A 19,966-nucleotide genomic window follows, 5' to 3' on the forward strand; every position below is an offset into this window, starting at 1 on the left:
ATGCTTTCTAAGCCCTGATGAACTATTGGATCTGGGTATTGAAAAGCAATGACCTCTGACCACCAAAAAAAGACAAATTAAGCCTATGTGTCCCACTATGGAAGAACACAATGTGGACTGTGAAAGATAATTTTTTAAAAAGCTTAATCCGATCAAGGTTATAATTTACAGGAATGGTCCTCAGCTGGGAAGGGAGGGCAGTTTTGCTCCCAACTGAGTATTTGACAGTGTTGGGGGACATAGTTACAGCTGAAATTGTGTGAGCACTACTGGCATCTGGTAGGTAGGGGCGAGAGATGCTGCTACTCACGCTGTACCCGGGACAGATACATAGTAAAAGACTATCTGACCCCAGATGTCAAAGTGCCGAGATTAAGAAGCTCTGAATTTCAAGATATATGAAGGATAGAGGGGGATGCTAAGTGGTGCTACTGGAACACAGTGAGCAAATTCTCAATGGTGTGAAATCACAAGAAAGACAGTTTCTTTGACAATAGCAACAAATTCAGGAGGAAAAAGAAGAGAGAAAGGAAAGATGAACACATAGATCTAAAGAAATAAGAGACATATCAGTAAAGGGTATAATAGAGCTTAAATAGGTTCTGATTTAAACATTTTGAGATATATGAGACAATTACACTTAAGCGCTGAGTGAATATTTACTATTAAAGTTTGGGAAATGGTAATGATGTTATGTTAACAACAAGAGAACTTATGTTTTAAAAATCCATTCTGAAATACTCATGGATGAACTATGTGATGTCTGAGAATTGCTTCAAATTAATATGGGAAAATAGAAGTGGCTAGAGGTACAACTGAAAAAAGATTTGGCTATGTATTGGTAATAGATGAAACAGAGTAATGAATACCAAGGAGTTCATTAAACTATTCTATCTTGCTGTCTCTGTCTCTCTGTCATTCTCCTCTTTTTTTCTATACATGTATTTTTAGGCAGATAGATGATAGCTAGCTAGCTAGCTAGATGTTTAAATTTTTATGCACTAAAAAGAAGAGGCAGTGTACCAAAAGTCTGATTCCCTAGTGATGAAGAAATTCATACGCTCAACACTTTTTGGTTCAGGGAAGTGGGGATGGTGAATTTGGATTTGGAATTATTTAGCTTCACGTGATGAGATGCTATTGAAAGGATGATTACAGGAAGTGAGTGGAAAAACTCTTGAATACTAGCCAATCCATTGACAGTTCAGATTAACAAATGAGAAATATTAGGAAAGCTGCTGTGGGAGCAAAGAAAACAGAAACTTGTGTTCAAAGACCAAAGCCAAAATGTCCCATATTTTCTGAAAACAAGCTAAAAGAAAGGCATTTAGCTGGAAAGGGAGATTATAAGAATATAATGATTGTCCTTTCCTCAAGAAGGTGGAGATTATAAGAATGTAATGATTGTTTTTTACTCAGGAAGGTGGACTACACGAATCTCCTGGGTCCTGTATTGTTTATATCACCATGAATATTTGTCACTATTCCCTTAGACTCTTAGGTTAGCAAAGGCTGCCAATAATGTTCCTTAATATATTGAAATAAAGTCTTCTGAATGATCTTTTTCTCAGCAATTTTTCATTTCCATTTTAAAAATAAAGGAGGGAATTTAGAACAAATAATAAAGCTTTAGGTTTCCTAATAAAGACTGAGGAGTATGACAATATAACAAAAATTAACAAATATTTATACTTTCTATACTTTATGAATGGTGCTAGGTATGATATATTCTGTATCCAATTTATATTTCATAGATCAAATCAACCACAGCATGACAAGTGGAAACAAAAAAGCTTAACTGCTAAAAATATGAGGTCACAATTTGAGTGTGCTAATAAAATCTTTTGGATAAACCTGTGCTGTCTGGCAACTTTGGAAGTTTGAGGCTTTTTTTTTTTCCTTGCACCAAAGGGTGGGAGTCGTACTTTATGTTTCTGTGTGTCATTAAGAATGTTGGGATGTTGTGGTTGACAGGGCAGTGGCAGTGACTTCAAGATAGCTTAGTTTGTTGGTGGCTGCTTTGTGGCTGAAGTTCAAAAAAATGAGGGTATGATGATAGTAGTCATAATACAGCGTACTGTTTACCTCTCAACTTTCTCAACCAAGCTTGGGCTTGCTGTCGCTTCACAAGTTGCCCTTCCCCTCCCCTGTCGGAGAGGAGAAAGTGAGCTGACCTCAATTTGGTTTATTTCCCTGTGGGCCTTCTCATGAGGCTAAGCTGGAAAAGAGCAAGTGATATCCCCACTGCACAGTTGGAAAGGCTGAACTTCATTAACAAAGCAACTGTCAGTGACAATTAGAAGCAGTAAACTCAGTATCAAGAGCACAGAAAGGAGTCAATACTCAACACCAAGGCTGTCTTTTGGGAGCATTCACAGTTCATGGCCCCTACTCTGAGCTGAGAACAGAAACTGAATGAGAAGATTGGAGGGGAAGTTTCACATTCCTGGGAATGTCTCCTCTTGGGAATTTCTAGATAAATTTCTAAATGAAAATTAAATTTCTTTAAATTAAAAAAATTCAAGATGGCAAATGGAAAGTTTGTTGATGCCAATATATTTCTAAAGTCAACATTACAGGAAGAGGCACTGAATTTTAAGCATTTCAGAATGCGACATATAAGAGCAGAAAGCATTTTGGAAAACTAAGTGGATAATTCTTCACATCCAGAGCTAATCTGTATCTTCTGACATCATAGAAACAATTTCATTATAAACTTCTTGAGGGGCATTCATTGCCCAGATAAAGTCCAGGTGATTGTAAGGAAGAATCTCCTTGTGGTAGATGAGATTGGAGAGTTTTGGAAGCAAGTCATCCACATCCCGGGGATCAGCCAACAGGTCGTTGCCACCGTTCCACACTGCAATGGGCACTGTCATGGCTGTCACATCGTAGTAGGGAGGCGTGCTCTAAAACACACAAGAGAAACAGCCGCAGTTCAGGTAACCGCACTTTAAACCCAATACCTATTCTTTGGGGAGATTGTGTAATATTGGTTAATTTAGCCTGCTAGTAAATTCTAACAATGACTGCTCTGAGAAAGTCACCTTTATCTGCAGAGAAATTTAGACACAGTGTGTTTTGGATTTGTGCTTCTCAGTCTAATGGACCTGTGAGCACCTGGGAATCTTGTTGAGACGAAGACTGATTCAGTAAGGAGGGGAAGACCTGGAAGGACGCTGCATCCATCGGGATGCTGGTGCTGTTGGTCCTGAGCCATGACCTGCATTGCAAGGCTTTGGACAATGACTCTTGTAAATTTAAAGCTCAGGTTTCAACTTAAGCTGAAGGAAAAAGACTTGATGAGCTTCTAATGTTGGTAATTGTTTCCACTACTCTGAAGTATAATCATTTCCAGCTCTCTGAGGTAAAATCTCCTAAAAATGTTCTGAGTAATTTCTTTTAGCTTTCTGTTGACTCCACCTTATGACCACTAGAAAGGTCTATTGATTTAAAGAGTTGTATTTATTTAATCTTTACCTGATTTTACTATATACTGCATTAAATTCTGAGAAAAGTTACCTTCAGCTCCATTTTATATTTCTAGAAAATCATCATTAACACATAGATTTTAAGGAGAACCATAAAGCAGGAAAGGGAACAAAAGAATCACCTGCAGTTTTCCCACCATGGAGAGACAATTTTGTTAGATTTTTTATATCACACTTTGGGACACTAATCCAATGTTAAATATTTCCCTAGTCTCGCTTACCAAATAGCCAACATGCCATAGAAAACAGTTTATCATGTGTAATTATTCCTGGTACTTTTAACGTTTTCTATTATATTGCTTCATTTATTAGAGAAAATATTTTGGATAAAATCTATCATTACAAGCCCACCTTCTTTTGCTAGTATCCCATTGTTCAATGAGTTTCGCAGGTACTAACTCTGGCTCTTAAATTACTATCACTGCTTCAGTTAGTTCAAGGCCCTCAAGACTTGTTATTGACTTGGTCAGAAGGAAGATGGACTTGGGGAAAGACTATTCCAGATCTCACTCGGCCCTCTAAGGTGAAGTCATGTAATTATCAGCGCTAGAGTCCAGTAATAAGATTGTTCAAAGCAACTGAGCTTTGGAGCTATGAGAAGGTAATGGTTGAGGAAAAAGAGATTTCAACAGAAGTTTGATCTGATGGGATTCTGAAAACTTTATGAAAGACATAGGACATGAAATAAAGCAGATATCGTCTCTACACATAGAATGTTGTTACAAGAACATACAAATGCCTCCTAAATTTTAAGCCATAGAAATAGATGAAAATATAGTTGAGTCCTTTAGCTAGTACTTGTATAGAAAAGCTGTGAGAAGAAAGGGTTACAAAGCAATGTAGAATACTTCCCTTGTTCCAAGTTAGTCAGAATAACATGAGGGTTTACCTTGAGCTAAAGGTACATTTCTCATTAAATCATGTCAATAACTCTTTGAGTCTGTATAGAGAGATGCAGATATTATTGCCCGACACATATGATTCACCACCAATCAGATGAGCTCCTAAGCTGGGTCCTTTGAACTACAAGTAAGAAGACTGTTCAGTGTGGTTGCCTGATCCACAGACCCATGCCTTCCGAAAAACATTTCCAGCCTTGACCTTCAAGCATGCCTTCTTTCTCTTTTGTATGGGAATATGTTCTTATGAAATTACTCCTTTTACCATCAACAAGGAGTTTGAAAAGACTAGAGATTCTGGTTCTACCATGGGTAGTTGCAACTGTTAGCTTATTATATCAGTTGATTGTCCATCAAAAAGTGGAGAGCAGCATGCTGGAGGACAGGGTTAAATGGCAGGTCTGTGCAATCACAATGGGTGGAGCTGAGCCTCGGCAAGTCTTTCCCATGTGCTGTTGTGCTAGTTTAAGAACAGGTGGAAGGAGCACACCACTGGAGCACAGCTACACAGTAAGAGACTGGACATCAACATTTCCTCAAAAAGTACATATACAGATGGCATAATTTCTTGTTTAACCTTTTATTGCTTTGCCTTTCAAAATGTGAATAATTTCAGTTCTAAGAAGCTTACCTGATTGAAGTGTAACATGTTCAGATATGGGCTTCCCCAGTCAAAAGCTTGAAATTTTCCAGACCTACCAGCCTAATGCAGAAAAATTAACAACACAGAAATAAAAAGTATTCTTACTATGTGAAAAATAAAATTCATGAATCTCTAAGCAGTTTATCTTCAATTTAAACAATTATTTAAAATCAGTTTTCTCATTCAAAGTAACAATTATTAATCATGTAGGACAAGATATGTATGCAAGTTTAAATGCAACTTTGCATGAAATAATTTTTCTCACATTGTGCCAAGTCATAAATATCATTCTTTGTGATCCAAAGCCGCTGTTTTCATAAACTTTCATTCATGTGGATGCATAGCTATTTTCATATGATAATCATATGGCAGAAGCATTTGACAGAATGTTTTAAGAATGTGCTTTAAGTAAAGCTCAAGTGTTCGGGCCCACAGAATAAGTTTTAACAGCATTGGAACAACGGTACCTGGGCCCAGTGGAGAATGTCTTGAACAGAAGTTCCTGCTGGATTATGCGATAAGTACACATCCAAGCGACTCTAGAATCAAACATACAAACATACACATGAATACTTAGACACACTTTTGGTTTAAGGAAAACAGTTAAGATCTAAATTGTTTGATTTTGGTAAAGCGTTTCCAGGCAACTTTTAACAGAAGGATATGAGCAACAGAGTTTTTGTCACTTTAGAATTTGAAAAATGCATTGCATGTTCCAACTCATTTAATTTGTGGGCACTCCATGAAGACAGTTTATTTTCTCCATCTCATCAAAAGGAAACTGAGGTTCAAGGAAGTTTAGAGAAATATCCAGTTTCATACAGAGTGTGAAGCCAGAGAATTTAATCTAGAATCATGAATCTAAATTCTCAGCTTTTTATTCTCCTCTACCAAGGGCCAGAATGCAGTAAATTAAATAATTATAAAACAGTAATTAAACATTCACACACAGGACTCTGGTTTGTAGAACATTAATATATATGTGATGTGGCATATGATATATATTGTGTATATATATCTTTTATTTATACTCTATCATATATACAATATGTCATTATATGTGTATGTATCTCAGTTATGATGCTCTGTTGGGACTCTAACCCATCCACGTTGCTCAGACCCCCAAAGTCCCCTTCTCACATTGCATAGGTCGATTCAAATTGGGTCTTACTGTGTGGGCAAACTCAAATGATTAACTGCCTTTGTAGGAGACTTTCTACATGAGTATCATGCAGAAGACTAAATCTCTAATTTTCTTTGTTCCTTACATTTCTATTTTGCTATCTTTTTTCATAAAATTGTTGTTGATGGAATACAGTAATTTAATACTGACTTTTCCCAACATGATAAGGATGGGCTGTTCCATTCACTCCACATATGGAATGACAAACATCCCCAAATCATCAAGGAGGACTCTTCCTTAAGAGAGGAAGGAGGAGGATTCACATCCTAAGTAAGAATCAAAAAACAATTTCTCTATAGATGATAATCACTATTATAGAGAAAGACAACTAAATCTCCTTGAGTTCTATGAAACCAAGAGTCATATCTGACTTTTAAATCACTGTGTTTCAAATGGTTGTGACACTTTTATATAATTATCAATAAACTTGATTTTCATAGGTGTTTAAAGGTATAAACTAAACTGACAATTTTGATTAAGGTAGTTGTCTATGTATACTGGCACAAAAGTTATATGAGATTACTGTAGGGGAACCACCAAACTGCATTCCCCTGAGAAATGAGCCTTTGCCTCCATCTTTACCTGATTTTTACTTCAACCTTATTTACTGAGATATGCAGAGCTGACTATATTGAACCATATGTTGCCTTAATTGGCTAGAACATGTGATCATGTCCTGCCGAGATGCCAACATGTTTCATTGCAGCATGTGTGTGAGATTCTAAGGCTAAGACATGAGATACCATCTCAGCTGAAGCCATGAGACTCAAAAAGAATTATACCTTCCTGGAAGTAAGGATGCCAATCTTGCATACATCAAGTTATCTGTTGCACATTGATTGGAGGGCCTCTGTGCCTGGTGCAAGAGTGCTGCTTCTCCTTTACACTCCATGCCTGCAAAGTTTCTCTCCCATGCACTTTGCCATGACCCCTGCCCACTCCCTGATTAGTACCCATAAAAGCTGTGAGCCCTCTGACTTGGCCATTTGTTCCTCTGAGAGTAACTGGTCCTCCCAGAACCCCTTCAACTGCAGATTTTTTCCTGTCTTTTTTCATCCCTGTGCCACACTGCCGGCTGGAAGACTGAACCCTCTGCAGGGGTTTCTGTATATTACTACATCCTTTGTACTATATTCTATATGTCTCACATATATTTGCTAATTAGAGCTTCACAGCAACACATTTTGTGGACGAAGAAACCACGACAAAGGAAATTAAGTCAATTCCAAAGGTAGGATTTGAATTTAGGCTGACCCAAGTTCATATACTTAATTACTTTATCGTACTGCACTTTCTCAATCAATGCAAAGCAAGTGGAAATGCAGATCAAGAATATGGGTAAAGTGTTACATAGATAGTTGTTCTAAAATATATTTTATAAAATGTATGAGAATGAGTAGAAGCATTAAAAATACTTATGAGAGTTCTTCAATGCTTGAATTTCATTCCTGTAGAGACACCAGCTCAATTATGTGGTTTTATGCCTTCCATCACAGAATTTAAATGCCACATCAATTGTGCAGTTGATGAGTGAGTACTGAGCTTTATTCTCCTGGAGGGTAGTTATTTACTTGAGCCATTCAGGTGATGAAATTGGGAATACTAACTTGTGATTACTCTTGGGTCTGCCAGGGCACCGTGAACACAACTCTGAAGGTATTTCTAATTCCTTTTTTCTCTTTCTTTTTCCTCTCCTCCCCTTCATCCCAGTTGCTCCTTCGTAATTGAGCAGTTTCTTTCCCTTTCACAATACCTATTGTACCCTTCAGATTTTATTTACTCTACAGACAGTAAGTGGAAGTCTTGAAGACATAGGGGTAGGCAAAGAGTTCATGAACAAAAACCAAACTGCACGGGAAATACTTCAAAGAATCAACAAATGGGATCTCATTCATATTGAAAAGTTTTAGCACATTAAAGGAAATCACCAACAGGGTGACAAGAAAACCCAATGAATTGGGAAAATAATTTAGCCAACTGTCCCTCAGACAAAGGACTCCTATCTAGAACATATAAAAAATTTTTAAAAATCAGGCCCCCAAAATTCAAAGACCCAATCCAAAAATGGCCATCTGAGATGAATACACACTTCTCTGACAAAGAAATATGAGTAACAAATAAACACATGAAAAAATGTTCAACAGCATTAGTCATTTGAGAAATACTTCTCATTCTTATGAAATGCCATTTCAAAGTGATGATAGAAAAATAATCAAGCATGTTTATCAAAAGATTCAGAATAGAAACTGCAGTGTTTACAAACCGTGTTGAAGTTTTTACTGTCAAATCCACACATGATGAATAAGGCATTGCTGCAAAGAAGATTCACCGTCTCACGGGAGCACACCTCAGTGGCAAGAAATTGATCAAAGAAATTGTGTGGCATAAACATCTTTTCACCAAATATAAGCTGAAAAATAAAAGAATCATTAGAGCATTGCAGCAATCAAGCTGCAAAAAAGACTCAGTTATCTAATCTACTTAGCAGGTGTCTTTCAGCAGATGATATTTTCTTATTTCTGTACGTTTTTTTGAGAACTTCCTGTACTTTTTCTATTTCATTTCCACAATGAAATTGGGAAATGGATAGTTGGATATCAGTACTGGGTGTCTACTGTTACACTGAGAACTATACTGGCTACTGAGAGGAAGAAAAGACACAGCAAGTTGCAATCTGTTTGGAGTGATAAAAGTTGTGGAGTAAAAAATCAAAGAGCAACATGGCACACTGTCATAATTTCATGCCAAGATGTGCAAGCTCAGCAGTAAACTGTGGCAATACTGGGAGGGGGAAGAATGACTCTGAGTCATATTTTCAGCAAAACCTTTAGACATTTGTCCTCATTATTTTGCGGGACAGCAGGCTTTTTTTTTTTTTTTCCAGTACCGGGAATCGAACTCATGACCTCATGAGTGCCAGGTAGGCGCTGTGCTGCTGAGCTAAATCCTCAGCCCCCCCTTTTTTTTTTCATTTTTATATGTGAAGAAACATGAACTTAATAAATAGCATCTTGTGTTGATTAGAACTATACAATACCTAGAATCCTGGCCCAAACTTTTTAAAAAAATCATTTCCTGTTTTAGTGTCAGATAGTCTAAGTACAAGTAGGAAGAAAGTTCTAGGTCAATGAAACAGTAAGTAAAATCACCATTATCACAGCAATTTAGATTTCAAACAAAAGGTTTACAAATGAAGTTTGACACAGGTAAAAAGTCTCCTCAGCTTTAGATATACATGTTAATAATACAAAGCAAAAATAAATGAATAGTACAAAACCATAGAAGGAAAATCTTATTATATTTTGTATTCTGAGGTGAAACCTCGTAAAGGAATCTGTGTGTGTGTGTGTGTGTGTGTGTGTGTGTTGGCTTCAGTGGTGGGAGAAGTAGGATACTAAGCCTTGAAAAACTAAAGATTATTAATTAGCTACCATGCATGCCTACACAATAAAGCATTTAATATTTATTATTTTTCTGAACTCTAAACTACTGCTATGAAATCTCCATTTAAAGATGAAGAAACTCTTAGGGAAAGAGTTCTTAGGAAAGCCAGGAGTTATCTAACTAGGAGGTCTCAAAGTATTCTCACTCCATCATTGATTCCTTTTCTCTGTTTTGCCTTTTCTTTTCCTTTCCTTTCCTTATTTCCTTTCCCCAGTTTTCAAGGCCATGGTAGGTTATGCTTCTTTCACTATTTTGATTTGCCTTTTGTTCCCCATTCCTTGCTACCAGGGTGCAATCACAACCTTGATACATCTATGTAGAGTGCTTGGTAAGGGAAATGTGTGTGAAAAAGCAGAAACATTTGATTGGTTTCCCACATAAAGAGCATTGGTGACTCACATAAATTGTAGAGAAATGAGCAAGAGTAAGGAGTGAATGGCATCTCGCAGACTGTAGAGGGCATTCAAATATGATCAGTGCAACAAGATGTAATATAAGCAACTACAGCTCCATTTTGGTGTATAAACACGTTTGTCCAACAGATATTTTTGTTCCCTTTCCATCACTTTGAAATCCATGGGTAATCGTGTATTTTAGATTCAATGAACTAAAAAGAATCACATACCTTGAAGAGAAATGTAGGGACATACGAAAGCTCTTTTAAAAGGCTTGTTGTGTACTTCACAGTTGCCACTGGAGCTAAAGCATAAAAGGTTCTGATCTTTTTAGCCAATTCAGGATTGGTAGAGAAAGCAATAAAACCTGAAAGAGGAAAAGGAAGGAGTGAAAACGGGAGGCATGTATGTGTGCTTTTTTAAAACAAGTGTGCTGTTATCTTGCACTTACTAAGGTGATATCTGAGACAAGCTGTGAAATTGGCATTTCTTGCTTGGATATTTATGAGCATGGTGATCATAATTTTATAATGAATAGTAGTGAAAAAAGAAGAATGGAAACATTCAAAAGTAAAGTAACTCAAAAAGTAGTAGTTTGGAATTATTTGGTATCAAATAATTCTATTCACTTCAATAAAGCCCAAGGGAAGTCAGATTGCATCTCAGTAATTCAATACCCCTACGTACTCAATCTACATACTCAAGAAAAGTCAGTACACTGCAATACACTGCGTTCTATATGCACCATTAAAAGAATCAAAGCCTTATGTTATAGGTTAATGTAGATTTCCATCCAAAAACAGTTACTTTTTTTACTGTTTTGGAAAATAAAGTAAATTTTCATCACTGAAAAAACTTCCTACTTTTAACAAAGGACTTTGCGTTGATGTTGACCATTATCATCGATGCTTTCCTGCCCGGGCTGCCTTCTGAGTCAGAGGCTCCCTTCAATCCTCACGGTGGGGAAGAGTTCGACTGACACTTGCTGTGAGCCCTCTCTGCTTTTGCTTCTGCTGAAGAGATCTGTTTCCCCAAGCTTATATGCACACTTCCAGGGCAGCCTGCATCTAACAACTGCTCAAGAAGCAGCAAAAAAGGCCAGGCCCACTGGCCCCACTAGGGAAGACTCTGATAAGACATACTGCACAGGGCCAAGTGAGGCCTTTCTGGGATTATTTCAGAGCTCAACTTTTCCTTCTAGCTATTCCTGCTTTTTTTCTTTCCTCTAAAAGAGTTTCTCCGTGGAAATCTGATAGTCTACCCCCATCTTCTTGGCAACCTTACCTGTTATACCACACTGTTCTTATGAGTCTAAAATTCTACAGTTGAAATCATTATGTGGGGATGAACACACATGTGGAGGCTAAATTTTTACAAGTTTCAACCATGACTTTCACCTACTTTCCTGTGTGTGTATCCCTTTGCAGATGTTCCAATAACTTGGAATTGTGGTAGGAAGAAGGGGCATCAGGTAGGAGAGGCGATCAGCAGGCAAAGCACCCTAAGGTCTCTCTCATGCAACTTCCCATTTCCCCTCCTGCTTCCACCTTATTTCTTCCCTTTACAACACCTCTCGTGATCTCTTGACCTCACTTCATTATGCTTCCACGCCAACTTCTCCTTCAGCTGCTCTCACAGAAATCCCCTATTACTTGTAAGATGCTAAATCCAGTGATAACCTCTCAGACTTTATTTCACTTGATTTCTCAGTACCCTTTCCATGAATGACCATATTTTCCTTCTTCAAGCACTTTTCCCCTTGGCTTTCAGAACAACAGATACTTATGGCTTTCCTTGTACTACATCATCATCATTATTATTACTATTTCCTAATTTCTTTTCCTGACTCCTTCTCTTCTAAATTAAAGTGTAGCCCAGGATTCTTTTTCCTCATCAAATCCACTCCTTTGGTTATTACATTCTGCTTCATGTACTGAAGACACTTGTTTTTTATTTTTACTTCCATCTTCTCCCTGGACTCCAGATGTGTGCATAGAACTGACAGCTTAACACTATGTTAGTCTCTAATAAGCACTTTACAGTGTTTCAAAATTGAGCTCCTGTTCCCCCTCACATAGCAGCTCATCTCCTAGCCTTACCCATCTTGGCTAGGGGCTTTTCCTTTATCCCACACACCCTGTTGCTCAGGTCACAAACCTTGACATTTTCTTCGAGTTATCTTTCTTCCTTACACTTTTTAGTCAGTATGTCAGAAAGTCCTATTGGTTCCATCTCCAAAACATATCTAAAAGATACATATTTACCCTAACTGTACATCATTATTTTCACCGCTACCATCACCTCCTAATCCCAGGTCCTCATAATCTCCAGCATGAATTATTGAAGGAGTCCTCTAACTAGTTCTCTGTTCCTATCCTTGTTTCCCATCATCAGCTGAAGGGACCCCATTATGGATCATGAAACACCTCTATTCAAATTCAGACTTCTCCCACAGTTTCCTTTATCTTCTCTGCATAAAAACTGATCTGCTTACAACACCCAAAGTGCCCTGAAGAGTTTGTCCTCCCCAGCCCTCGTAATTTCATCTCATTTGCTCCTCCTATCTGCCTCTCCCAGTCTGATTTATTCACACAAGAAGTAGCTCACTGTAGTTCCTTGAACATATTGGGTACGCTCCAGCTCTTGATCATTTGAATATGTAGTTGTGTCTGCCTGGAACATGAGTCTGCCAGGTGCACACATGACTTGCTCTCTGACCTCATCCATGTCTTTATCCAGAAGATCTTTGTTTGTGCTCCCTATTTGAAATTGCTTTGCTTAAACCACTATAGGGAATAAGAAAATAATTCTTAGATAAAACAGTAGAGATAATACATTCTTACATCTGGTTATCGGTGCAATGTAGTGGAGGATAGCGATATGTAATGTAACAACCACTGTTGATTTGTATTATTTTGTCTTGAGACTCTGTATCACTTTGAATGATCTTGCTTTGATTTGTTTATGTTTGTGATACTGGTATACTGCTACTGTTCTATTTCTTTCTTTGTTTCTCATTTATTACTCTCTTTAAAATGAAAATAAAATACTAACACATTAAAAAAATAAAATTGCTTTGAACCTCTTTGATGCTCACTAATATCCTTCCCAGTTTATTTTTTTCTATATCATTACCATTTTTAGTTCATATTTTACTTTGCAATTTTTGTCATTTCCCAGACTTCTCCCTAAGTAAGGTATAAATAGTATGAAGGTAGAGATTTTAATCTATTTTATTACTGTATTCTTTAGACATGTGATAGGTCTAATATTCTCCATAAATTTGTTTAATACATAACATAAATTCAATCTAGAGGCTATAAGATGCTGACTTGAGAGTCAGATTTTCTGAGCTGGTATCTGTTGATCTCATTAATACCTCACATTACCTTGGACGAATCATTTATCTCTACGCTTTGTTTACACATCTATACAATTGGAATAGTAGTTGTTCCTGTATCACTGGGTTGTCATAGGCATTAAATTTTATAATAAATGGAGAACAGTTAATGTAATTATATTCCATCACCACTGGAAAGGGATCTATAAGAACTGATCTACCTAGTCTCAATGCCTTTACTTACCAATGGTGGTGCCCTGAGAATGACCAACATAGTGAATCTTCTCCTGTCCAGTTTTCTCTACAATGAAGTCGATTGTGGCTGGAAGATCATATTTAGCCATTTCATCAAAGCTACAAGAAAAAAAAAAATAAAAATGGAGTATATTTTTACTAAAGTTTCTAAAATGTGTGCATGTTTATAGATAAGACTATTTCTATGTGAGAATTAGAAAAGTAGATTCTGTAAGCATTCCTGCTTATAAGCCATTAGTGAATGTCAGATGCCCTTTCGGGTGGCTTCTTGTAAACCGCCATCATGTCTGAAGCTTGGAATTGTGACTGCAATCTAATTCAAACAAGATAGTTCCTGTAGTTGGGAATTATTTCCATCCTTGAAATGGAATGTCAGATTTAAAAAGCATTTGCTTGCTGTGTTCCAATGCTATTTACTGTGAATCCTACCCCTCTCTATTTTATTCCTCACAAATCAGTCAAAATGCATTTTGAAAATGAAAACTCTCTAGTTTAAACCTTTTCAGTGGCTTCTCGTTGCACTGCCTGATAACAGCTCCCCAGTCACCTCTCCGGTCACTGTCCCTCTTCCTCACTGCAGCAGGCACCGCGACTTCCTGCCAACTCCTAGAACTTTTGTGCCCAGCATCATCTGCTGAATTTTCTTATGTGCTCTGTCTCCAGCAGTAATATCCAGGGATAAGGCACAAGCAGTCCCACGATAGGAAAACCTTTGATCATCTCTCCATGATGCCTGAACTTTGTTCTTTGATGATGATGCAGGTTGTTGTTCTCCCATTCCCAACTGGGTTTAACACCCTCTCGAGCCCACAAGGATGCTTGTTTTGGAATTTGCCAGGATCCTTCCTTTCAGATAAAAATCTTTGCTTCAGATATATTTCTCCTCCCATGTGGAAAGCATGTTCAAGACCCCCTCACAGTGGTATCAAGGTCATGGAAAGTTCGAAGAAAAAGCTACCTTCAGAACGAGGTATACAAAAGAATCCAAGAAGAATCAGAATGAAAAATTTCCTTCTCCTCCTACTTGAAGTGTAATTTGTTGAAATGAGACTAGATTAGGTATGAGAAATATGCATGCTTTCAGGGCCCAAAGTTTATTTTCAATTGCTCATTTTTATTGTCTCTTTTCTTTACCTGAAAGCCCAGAATTCAACTGAGTCTGGTGAGTAGTACAAATTTCTCCTGGACCAGGTGTTTCCCCTGCTGTTCCCCAGCCACACATCAAAACCGGCATCTGCCAGGATGAAGGCCAGGCTGTTGTTGGGCAGGTTTGCAATCCAGTTTGTGGCTGATGCGAGCAAACCATGCTGCAAAAAGGCCACCGGTCTCTGGCCTAGAAGAGAAAATTGATGAAAACTTTATAGATGCGTTATTTACGTTAAGACCAACATGTCAATAGAATGCAACACATTTAGTGAGGTGAACATATTTGAACATCTTATCTGAATTGTCTTATCTCACACTGTTTCTAAGATACTAAATTTTATCAATTTACACACTTGAAGTATGTACTTCAAGTGTGTAAACTGAGTTTATTATATCTCAATTATACCTCACAAAAGCTATTAAAATTATAGTCTCTGGAAGTTCAATACTATGCTAATTTAGGTGGCAATGGGCAGTAACATTTTATTCTTTTTGCATGTCATAATCTTATACAATGAGAAAAAGATAAATTTTAATAAAACTAATGGAAATGACCCTTCAGCACAGGGGCTGTACTCCACATCCTGGCTGCACTCTTCCTGATCCTTAGGACTCGCTCAGTTACTATGTCTAAGAGCAACTTTCCTGACACCCTGTAGCTGGGTTGGGTGCCATCCTCAGGACTTTCAGGTTAGTAATGTGTGGACAGCAAACAGCCAGTAGTTTCTTTATCTGCATCACTGGTTTAATGGTGATCTCCTTATGCCTTAGTTGTTGCTGCATTTCCAGAATAAGCTAGCATTAAATCACTCAACAGAAATGAAAGAAGACAAAAAATTGGAAAAGAAGCATAGGGAAGGATGGAGGAAGGAGAGAAGAATGGAGGGGGAGAGAAAAGAAAGAAAGGGGAAGGGAAAAAAGGAAGGGAAGCTTATACCTCTATTCTCTGAATTTTTCTTCCCGTAAGGAATTCTGTAGATTCCAAGGATATAACCATCCTCAGTCACAACATCATATTCTTCGCTTGGGTATCCCCAGTAGGAAATCATTTGACTCTGATGAGGAAAACCCAGGGGTTTATGTTTGACTTTTAAATGCATCTAATGAATAGATTTTTTTAATTGACTATTTAAAAGTTTAAAACTGCTATGTTATTTTTACAGGTTTTTTTCCTCCTACCCCCAGTAACTTACAATATTCATATGCACTTCAGGACTCTCAGGTACCTGTCCCAAGAAACCATGTGTAGTTCCAAGTGCAGATATTAAACTTGTCACTGTTAAGAGCAACCACATTTTGGATCTACCTGAAACAAAAGAATAACCAGTGGCACGGTTAATCCATTACACTTTCCTAATACTCACATGACGATTTTGCCTGCACTCACAGTAGAGAAATGTTTGGGTTTGATTAGATTCCGCTGGACAACCAAGTGTAATGTGAGGATGCTGGCAGATTCATCTGAATGTTCAACACATTTTCACTCCTTGATTTGTATTATTTAAGAACATTTCCTACTTTATGTTTAAGTCTTATTGAAGGAAACTGAATTCAAAAGAAAACTTCCAGCTATTGGGCAAAATGTTCTTCTTATGCTTTATTTTTAAAACTTTTACCGATTTACTTTGAGAGCCCAAAAAGAGAGTGAAAGTTGTATGGATGTTTGATCTATATAATGCCTCTAAATTCAACCTCAGTAAAACATGTATTTTTATCTTTTATAATGTTTTCCTAAAATATTACTTATAATAGCCATTTTCTTATATTTATTCCTGTTAAATCATTATGATTTATTTATTCATTCATTATGGGGTTTCAATATTTATCATCACTTCCTAAAAATATTACCATAGTTGGAGCAAAGTGCAAACATACTTTTAGGAAAGTTATTGGTCTTTTAATTTTTTACAGAGATATTATCATATTGAAATTATTTAGGTAGCCTTGAAAATTATAAAATCAGCAATGTATTGGATGACCTGATATATTTTTTCACAAGTATTTATCAACAAAATAAAAATCAACAAAAAGGAAAATCATTTGAAAAAAGATCCAGTAGATTTTCTAAATCAATCTTTGCATATTTTACTGGTGAGAAATAGCCGCCTATTTCTTAAACAACAGCAATAATTTCAAGTACACTGAATTAGTACTATTATATAAATGAGAACATAATTACTCCATCAAAATTGTTAGACTTTTAAATTATAGGGCAATAAGGCCAAGAGCAATACAGGGCAGTGATTGAATGTACTTTTTAGATTTAAAATATCCCATTTCCTGATCTTACTTGATCTAATCCCTCATAAAACTAAGTATGTTTCTGCTTAAATTAACCTGCCAATTTAAAATTTATAAACCTTGCATATCAATTTGCGGTTCATGAGCAACTCCTCAACATTTTCTTGGACAATAAGTAAGTACTCAATAAACACTCAAACAGCCAGAGATATAATTCAGCAGCAATGAGCCTGCGAGGTCCTGAGTTTGACTCCCTGTACAAAAACAAAAAACAACAAAACAAAAAACACTCAAAATTAGTAAAATAGATCTAGGTGGTTTTTTTTTTGAAGGTCTTACATTTCAGTTAATGTTTCATTTTATAGAGTTTCCTCCCTTTAAAGGCACAGTGCCATAAAACTGTATCTTTCTGATCTTGTGATGGTAATTATCACTTGATTCTCAGTACAGATAACATTTGACGTTAGATTCAGGACATCTAAATTTCCTTCTGTCTAAGTTCAAGAATCTTCAGATATTAACCTTATGAAAAAGCCTCAAAGGAGAGCTAATATTTGGACTCAAATATTTTAAGGGATATGATGCGGGTATTACTCTTTTCTTTTCTTTGTTTTTCTTTTTTTCTTTTTTTTTTTTTTTTTTTTTTTTTGTCTTATTTGAGACAAGGTCTCTCCATGCAGTTCAGGTTGGCCTTGAGCTCACTTTGTAGCTGAGACTGGTCTCAAACTCACAACAATCCTCCTGCCTCAGCCTCCTGAGTGCTGGGATTACAGGCAGATGCCACCATGCCCAGCTAAGGGGTATTGCTTTAAATCAAATCATTTTTAGTGTTTCTGAAATAAATCACCCAATAATTATTTACTGAGATATTCCTGTATGATATAAGTAATAACTGGAGGTAACATGAAAAGATTTAATTGTATATAGTGAAATCGTAAGACTTGGGTCATAGCACTCAAGTGCAGTTCTTTGCAAAGGGGTGATTTCCCAGTTGCTGTTAACATCTCCACAAGGATCATGTAATCATTTATTATAATTCATACGGAGCATTTAGCAAGTAGCTGATTTACTGTAAAGACAGACTGGAACTCTTAACATTTAAATCTGACCACTTCATCTAATAGTTTTGCCATTTATTTAGGATAGAAATTAGATTTAACAGTGTATCTTTAAAATGGGCTTTTAACTAAACCTATCTTTACATAATAAAATTTAAGAAAGGACAAACTCTTTTGAGAAAGGACAAACTCTTTCCAAAGACCAACAAGCAATGTTCTAACAGTCAGATCAGAAAGTTTTAATTAAACCTCTCAGAAACACATGATTTTATACTGTCTATTCCTTTCATTAATTTGTCATTTTAAAGTGGTAACACTTAACAATAGTTTGAGGTAAAGGGTATCCAAATTACCCAAATCAACAGCAAGATGGGCTCAAAAATGTTCAATGAAACAATTCTTGGTATTATTATGAGCATTCATTACAATAATGGAAGTGAGATTTTTAACATTTCAGGTATATAGTAAACATTAGATAAAAATGGTTATCACTGTCATTTCATTTAATTCGCATAACAACCATTTTTGCATTTTGCAGATAAACAGAAAAAAAGAAAAAGACCGCGAGGACTTCCCAAGTATGCTTAAAAGCAGCTGAGCCTATATTTGAAAGTAGGTCACCTATTTGTAAAGATTATGTTCTTTCTTTGAGACTAGAATGTTTCTTTAATTGACCTTAAGCCAGCTTCTGTAAGGAACTACTAGCAATATTCTCAGAAAAACTCACGTTATTTGGTTCACAATTCTCTACTGAGGGGTTTATAAGTTGAAGAAATGTATCCATAGCCTTTGAAGTTTAGCAATATTGTGAATAATGGCTAAATTAAAAATGTTTGATTTGGATCATATTAAATTATTTGACATAGTATATCAGTGCAGCCAATTCAGATGATAGTATGCCTACGAATGGCCTATTTTATTGCTACTTAAAAGAGAAAATAAAAGAAAGCAGACTTTCATTTTAGCAACTCATTTCAATAATACACTAATTTGTCATTCAATAAGAATTTCATGTATATAAAGAAAAGACAGTCCTAGAGGACAATTCTACATTTATACAGATGTATATACAATAACTACAAGAGCTTTGAAAGAAATGACACAGTTAAAGAAAAAAATGAATCTGAGAATTCAAATAATTTAGTTCAGCAGATGTTATACTTACAGTCTCCTCAGAAAAAGGATTGTGTTTCTCTGGATGCTTAAAATTGTGGTTAATGGTGCATTTACTTCTTATATACAAAACCTTCAACAATGGACAGAATTATTCATTTTCTGATTAAACAATATCAAGACATCATCTAATGCTAAAAAGAAAAGCCTAAAAATCAAACAGTGATTTCAAGTTCACACATGTAATATTAAGTCCTCACCTTTTATTTTTAAGAGATGCAAATATTGTCCAAAGGAGCTTTGATGATTAAAAATGATTCAGAAAGGATTAGAATGATCCTTGATAGCTTAACCATATAAAAATTATGAGCCAAATATATAATATAAATGATTATATAATTTGATTCGGATAAAGAGGCTTAAGATGGTAAAAGGCTCCACCCCTTGATCTTTAAAAATGGGACACAAAAGCTATTCTAACAAGATGGTTAAGTAAATGAACGTAATCAGCAAATATTAGTGTTTCCTTGTGGTGTTTGATGAGTCCCTTACTCTGTACATAATGGTCTAGCCAATACATGGAACCTAGCCCCTGACCTTTAAGGACAAATAAGTGGTGAACTTTTCTTTATATAAAATCAACTGGTTAGAGTTTGAACAATGTGAATGTATTTGTAAGTCAATTATATACTTGAATTGTTTTGTTTAAAAATATAGTTAATTCTTTTTTTTTTTTTTTTTTTTTTTTTTTGGTTTTT

The 19,966-nt window shown here is 36.2% G+C and overlaps 1 protein-coding gene across 3 annotated transcripts; it reads right to left on the minus strand.

Moving 5' to 3' along the window:
* Positions 1-2,539: 2,539 nt before the first annotated feature.
* On the minus strand, positions 2,540-19,559 carry Lipf (lipase, gastric). Of its 3 annotated transcripts, none has more exons than XM_013514778.1 (10): positions 19,469-19,559; positions 15,990-16,102; positions 15,734-15,851; positions 14,785-14,983; positions 13,640-13,749; positions 10,286-10,422; positions 8,480-8,626; positions 5,501-5,572; positions 5,022-5,093; positions 2,540-2,909 (listed from the first exon to the last, which is right to left on the minus strand). In XM_013514778.1, exons 2-10 carry the CDS (start codon positions 16,089-16,091, stop codon positions 2,673-2,675), a joined length of 1,194 nt encoding a protein of 397 aa, XP_013370232.1. In that variant the 5' UTR covers positions 16,092-16,102; positions 19,469-19,559; the 3' UTR covers positions 2,540-2,672. The 3 variants fall into 3 exon arrangements, with proteins under 3 accessions (XP_013370232.1, XP_005385929.1, XP_005385928.1); XM_005385872.2 differs by having other exon boundaries at positions 15,990-16,098; positions 19,469-19,558; XM_005385871.1 differs by lacking the exon at positions 19,469-19,559 and adding an exon at positions 19,261-19,329 and having other exon boundaries at positions 15,990-16,098.
* Between the last annotated feature and the right edge of the window lie 407 nt (positions 19,560-19,966).

Source organism: Chinchilla lanigera, unplaced genomic scaffold (assembly GCF_000276665.1).
Source record: "Chinchilla lanigera isolate Chin_1 unplaced genomic scaffold, ChiLan1.0 scaffold00024, whole genome shotgun sequence".
Lineage (NCBI taxonomy): Eukaryota > Metazoa > Chordata > Mammalia > Rodentia > Chinchillidae > Chinchilla > Chinchilla lanigera.

Excerpts from the sequence above, each read along its gene's own strand:
- Lipf (XM_013514778.1), bottom strand. The coding sequence starts at position 16,091 with ATGTGGTTGCTCTTAACAGTGACAAGTTTAATATCTGCACTTGGAACT. Across the intron at positions 8,627-10,285 it reads TCCCTACATTTCTCTTCAAG|CTTATATTTGGTGAAAAGAT; the intron begins GTATGTGATTCT and ends TTTATTTTTCAG. Across the intron at positions 5,573-8,479 it reads ACAGTAAAAACTTCAACACG|AGTCGCTTGGATGTGTACTT; the intron begins GTTTGTAAACAC and ends GTTTGATTCTAG.